Source organism: Cornus florida, unplaced genomic scaffold (genome assembly GCF_030987335.1).
Source record: "Cornus florida cultivar Cherokee Brave unplaced genomic scaffold, ASM3098733v1 CherokeeBrave_3.0.0_Hap2_Chr05, whole genome shotgun sequence".
In the NCBI taxonomy this organism is placed as follows: domain Eukaryota; kingdom Viridiplantae; phylum Streptophyta; class Magnoliopsida; order Cornales; family Cornaceae; genus Cornus; species Cornus florida.
This window is the reverse complement of record NW_026775575.1, coordinates 24,889,293-24,895,015: the sequence shown is the minus strand read 5'-3', so window position 1 is coordinate 24,895,015 and position 5,723 is coordinate 24,889,293. Positions and strand designations below refer to the sequence as shown.

Genomic DNA, 5,723 nt, shown 5'->3' with positions numbered 1-5,723 from the left:
ATTGACTCACTTCACTTCCAGCTGAGAATAAAAGAACAAAGGATGTGCGCATATTATTAAAGAGAAGTGATAAGTCTTCCGATCTCAATTGGCGACTCATTCTCCGAATACAATGTGGTGGGGAATGAGTCCAAAAGAAAGAGATGTTTACGGAATTTTGTTTTAAGAGTTCTAATGTGATCCAACCACGTTGTATTCGGAAAATAAATAGGCAATTCAAATCAGAGGACCATCATTTCTCATTATTAAAAGTACTAATATAGCCAAGGTGCATTATAACATGAAAATTTATTTCCTTGAAAGGACAACAATAACTGGGAGCCTAGAAGACAAATTTGTTGCTGAACAAACACAAATCAGAAGCACAAACATGCAAAAGTCTGCAAATAGTATACACGGCAACCATGCCAAAAACAAATACAACTCTAGATAGAGACACATAATTGTAACAAGAGTTTAATCTCTTTATTAATCAATAACGGCTATCAGATAGCTCAGCCAAGCGTAAAATAGATGGCATTCGAGCTCTTGAGACTCTATACCTCTAAAGATCTCATTTCCCCACTTCAACTGGCACTGGAAACTATATAAAGCATCCATTAAGATGAATGTAAATTGATGAGTAGCATATACAGCATGTACCTGCTATGTCCATTCGCAAGACTCGGAGGAGTTCAATCCCAGAGTAATCTCTCAAGAAAGCCTCAATGCTGCTGCGTCTTCTTCATCCATTGTCCATACGAAACCAGGCATGTCAAGCCTTGGACCCGCAACTGTCCTATATATATAAAGCTTCTCAACAGGACAGCTTTCGGGCCTCAAATCCGGTGGTCCCCTCTCGTCTATAACTTCAACATTTAACCTAGGCATTTTTTGACTGAGCAGTTTACATGCTCCGAAACTTACCAAGCAAGAAGACATCCAAAGGGATCGCATTGTCTCCAGCTTTGCAGCATTGGCTAAGAGAGCCTTGTCCCCAAAGGGGCAGTCCCTAATCTCCAGTTTCCGCAGGCTCTCACACCCCGACAACACATGATGGAGGCCCAAATCACTATCCCCAGCAAAGGCTACTGAAAGCATCTCTAGCTTCTTAGCACGGGTCCCAATGTACTCAAACACACTATCAGTGAGGAGGCCAGATAAGGAAAGACGCCGCAGTTCCTTGCAGTGCTCAACAATGGCCCCAAAACCAACATCCAGCGGTTCAAGGGTTAGATAATCGGGAGCACGAGGCTCAATAATGCAGAGACGGAAACGGGTCAGGTTTGGACGGTTCCTAGCAATGGTAGCTAATGCAGCGTTAGACATCTGACGGCAGAAGTATAAAACTGACTGGAGCTTAGGGCAGCCCTCAGAAACTGAGACAAGGCCATGTTCCGTCAAGGATACATTTGGTTCAACGCCATAAGGGTCAGAAGGGAACACCCTCAGTTCTTGCAGATCCTTACAAGACACAGCAAGAGCATCAAGTCCACTGTCTTCAATGTAATCCAGTACCTGCAGTCATGTTCTTTAATTAGTTCAAGAATGTATTGCACTGAGAAGGACCCTGTCTCGAGGACATGAAACAAAGAAAATAATTAATTAATAATTGCAGGATGTTGTGTGTGGAAGAAAACAAGAAATATGGGTCTCAGTGAGAGATTTTAGATGACAAAACCCATTGTAAAAAGGTGTTACTGAATCTTGAAATTAAAGTTGGCCTTCTTTTACAAAATTCTAAGAAAACGTTACAAAAATAGGTGGCCTTAAATCATCTAACCATCCAATTTTTAGCAACTCTATATTATGATCGCTCATTTCTTGCAATTAACAAGTAGTGAAATGTATCAAAAAAACACTGTGCACTAGAAATAGCACGTTGACAAGACATACAAATAAAGAGAGATTCAATAAAAAAGCTATCTGAAAGATAGGGTGTACCCATAGACGCTGCAGATTATGACACTGACTAACAAGCTTGATAAGATCAGGACTTTGGATAGTGGCATAGCTTAAGTTCAAAGAAGTTAGCCCAGAGCAGATAGAATAGATTGCTGGAAGATAGGCTGGAACCACATCCCAAAAGCCAGACAAGCCATTGAGCTGTGTGCAGCCGGAAAAAGCTCCTGCTAAGTTTGAGAAAACATCAGTCCGGATCTCAGCTGAGTAAGCACCCGTACCTAACTCAACCAACTGGGAGGCACGGTGAAGTAGGTTGGGGAGTCTCTCGAGGGGTACAGCACGATTGAGCCGGAGAGTCCTCAGGTTGGGACACCGAGACACCAGACGTTCCAGGGCAGAGAAGCTCACCTCAGAGCATAAGCAAGCAATGTTAAGGGATACCAGTGATGTGAATGTATCAGGGAAATGGCTAAGCCAATGCCCACTCAGATCATCCACTTCACTTTCTTGCAAGTCAAGTTCTCTCAGATTCCTGCAGCAGTAGACATCAGGTCACTTTTACATGGAGAAGTCGCCAAAAATGACGTGATTAAATAGCTAATATTTTTCACAGATACAGCAATTCAATAAACCAAGCAGTGAAGCAACGCATAGGAATAAACAAAGGGAACATAAGGTCCAAAAAGTTTCATCAATATGTTGGTGCCTTAAATCACCTAAGATGACCAGGCAATCCTTACCAAGAACAACTTTTTTTCTTTTTCTTTTTTATTAGGTAAGTACCCGCACACACATTTCACAACACATAGGAATAAAAAAAGGGAACATATGGTCCAAAAAGCTTCATCAATATGTTGGTGTCTTAAATCACCGAAGATGACTAGGCAATCCTTACCAAGAACTTCTTTTTTTCTTTTTCTTTTTTATTAGGTAAGCACTCACACACACATTTCACAAATTGCCCACTACGGGGCTCAAACCCCTCAGAGGAGAGGTTATAACATTGGGGCTAATTGCCAATAACCAATAACAAGTTTCATATAGAGGTAAATTACAAGAAAAGAAAGTCAATTTTTTCTCCATTTGTTTGATCCTTTTAAATAAGAATTTTCACTTAAAAGCACATATAACATTCAATCAAAACATTTAAACAAAAAAAAAAAATCCAAGGACCACTAGAACCTCTATCTAAAAGAAGCTTCAAGTAACAAAAAGGAATCTTCACAACCAAAAAGAAAAATCCATTCAAGCTATAATAATGGAAAGTAGGAAGAAAGACAAATTAACTGAGGAATCCATAAGGACCCACATTCAAACACTGAAAGCAACCTCAAACTAAGCACAGTTACCATTTGAATGACAAAGTTTCAGATACCATGACAACAAAGCAAAAAGGAAGGCATCTAAAATAATAAATAAACGTTCAGTCCCATGGATTCTCTGAAATACAGCAAGAAACTTAGTTGGGAAAGGTCCGGAAGAGGAAAAAACAAGACGACCCAAACACAGTATTTCGCGAAATAAATTAGAAGACAAAAAAATTGCAATCTAACTGGTTAAATTTTAACTACCTACGAATAGAAAGGGAAAGAAAGAAATATAAAGAAAGGAAATTTTTGTACACATTATAAGAAACCAACAAACAGGTAAGATAAGTGCTTAAATCCACTAACAAATAGTAAGCAAAGGGACCTGAAAAAATAAAAAATACAACATATAAATAAAAATCACCCACATTCAATGTATTAACAATCGGAGTCCTTTGAAAACCACGTTCGCATTTAAAATTCCTGATGAGGAACAAAAGCCCCAAATTTCAATTATAATCAACTTTAATTGCTAAGAAAGTGTACCCAAAATAAAAGAAAAAATTCCAACTCCTAATAAACCTTTCATCAAAGAAATCATCCAATAATCATAGCTAAAATATTATGTTATCCTACTTATCAAAGAAAAATTATGTTATCCCGCAACATAATCGACATAAAACACAAGATTCAAACTTTCTTTCCCACTCATTTCTTTCCTTTTCCTCAGGTTTGTCAGTTACCAAACAGATAGGAATGAAACAAGCATCAAAAATCAATAGCAAACCCACATTTCACAACATCAGCGGCAGCTCAAAATTAAACAACCCCAAGATTCAAACCTAATTTTTTCCCACTTTTCCTCAACTTAAATTCAAAACAAAAACTTTTTTGAAATATAAAAAATCAAAATTATATTTATGTAGATTCTAGATCTAAACTTTCTTCTCCTAAACTATCGAAGTAACCCAAGAGATATACAGTAAAACAGAGTAAGAAAAAGTAAAGCTCACCTGCAGTTAGCTGCAATGATGGCGAGTCCGTCAGTAGTGAAACCCTCACACGAAGACAAGACCAAGACCTTGAAGTTCCTGAACGATCGCGAGATCAACTCCAATGCCTCATCGGTCACCACCATCCGCTTGAGCTTAATCTCCTCCAACCACGGGTAAGCACTAGCCATGGCTTCGATCCAAGGGTACAAGTACCCTCCCCAACCCTCAGGCACCAGATTGTAGTCCGCAAAGTGCGGCTTTCCTTTGAGCTCCATAGATCTCACCTCCGGGAACCGTCTTATCACCATCGTAGGGCTCACCGCGTAGCAGTTCCCCACAAAGATCCGCCTCCTGCACCACCGCTCGATGTCGTACCACGACTTGCACACCAGAGACACAGCGTTTCGGTCCTTATCGCAGTGTACGAACGAGAACACGTGCTCTAACACCTCCTCAGGAAACGAGCACGCCATTGTAGACTATCTAGCTCAGCTCACACAGATCAATTTCCTCAAGAAATGAAGGTCAAAACAGTGTCTAGCAGTTATCACTCGAGTTTCGTAGTAGCTTCAGATCTGAAACGCCATTGACGAGCTTAGAACAAGGTCCTCTCAGTCGCAGAAGAGAGATAGAGGAGAGAAAAGAGTAGAGAGAGAGAGTGTGCGCGCGGAGGAAAGGATAAGGTTTATGTTGCCCTCGGTGAGGTTAGATTGTAACCAGAGTTATATAAAATCAAGTGGTGTGTCTATATGATTTATAACCAACGGTCCTGATTATGACACGTTTGCTTGTAAAATAGGTAGCCGTTGGATTGACGGTGGATCTTATCCGTTCGCGACGAAGCGCAACCGCAGAAAACCGGGGTGTGTATGTATGTGTGTGGTTTGGCCGCCGAGGCGAGAAAATGAGATATCGTGACATGATTGGGTTGAGAGAAAATGAAGAGAAATTGTGGTTGGAGTGTACTACTACGATGCTACTATTATATATCGAAATGGTGCAAGGAATCTCATGATTCTCAATGCACGGCTGGATCTGATGGATCGGACTGTGTGGGGACCACTCTTTGGCACACAGAGAGAGGGAGGAGCTTTGAGTAATGAAGAATGGTGTGATGTGGAAGTGTAAATTATGATTACATCATGACCGTCCAATCATCTGTGATTGGGTTTTACTCGGTCTTGTGTCATTTTGATGGTTATGTTGTAGTTTCATTGTTTGAAACATAGTTTTTTTCTTAACTTTGTCGTTAAATTGTAGTGGGTAGCATTGTTAAATGGTTATAATAATTATAGTTACAATTGATAATAGTTTTTGTTTTTATAGATAAATTTCATTTCCTTTGTGTACCTTTATCAATATTCTACACTGATTTCTTAAAAATTTTATAATTTCACTTACTTGTTAAGTAAGTGATTAGAAGGCCAATTTTGCCCTTTCAATACTTGAAATGATATTATTTTATGGACAAAATGGTAAGTAAAATTATGAAACTTAAAGAAAGTCTTTGTGAAATATTAACAAACTTCATGAAAGT

The 5,723-nt window shown here is 39.3% G+C and overlaps 1 protein-coding gene across 1 annotated transcript; it reads right to left on the bottom strand.

Moving 5' to 3' along the window:
* Positions 1 to 269: 269 nt before the first annotated feature.
* On the bottom strand, positions 270 to 4,908 carry LOC132306207 (protein TRANSPORT INHIBITOR RESPONSE 1-like). Its single transcript, XM_059803528.1, has 3 exons — positions 4,205 to 4,908; positions 1,924 to 2,416; positions 270 to 1,497 (listed from the first exon to the last, which is right to left on the bottom strand). Exons 1-3 carry the CDS (start codon positions 4,657 to 4,659, stop codon positions 694 to 696), a joined length of 1,752 nt encoding a protein of 583 aa, XP_059659511.1. The 5' UTR covers positions 4,660 to 4,908; the 3' UTR covers positions 270 to 693.
* Between the last annotated feature and the right edge of the window lie 815 nt (positions 4,909 to 5,723).

Coding starts and splice junctions, on each gene's coding strand:
- LOC132306207 (XM_059803528.1), bottom strand. CDS start 4,659: ATGGCGTGCTCGTTTCCTGAGGAGGTGTTAGAGCACGTGTTCTCGTTC. Junction 2,417..4,204: donor ATCATTGCAGCTAACTGCAG/GTGAGCTTTACT, acceptor CTACTGCTGCAG/GAATCTGAGAGAACTTGACT. Junction 1,498..1,923: donor ATAATCTGCAGCGTCTATGG/GTACACCCTATC, acceptor ACATGACTGCAG/GTACTGGATTACATTGAAGA.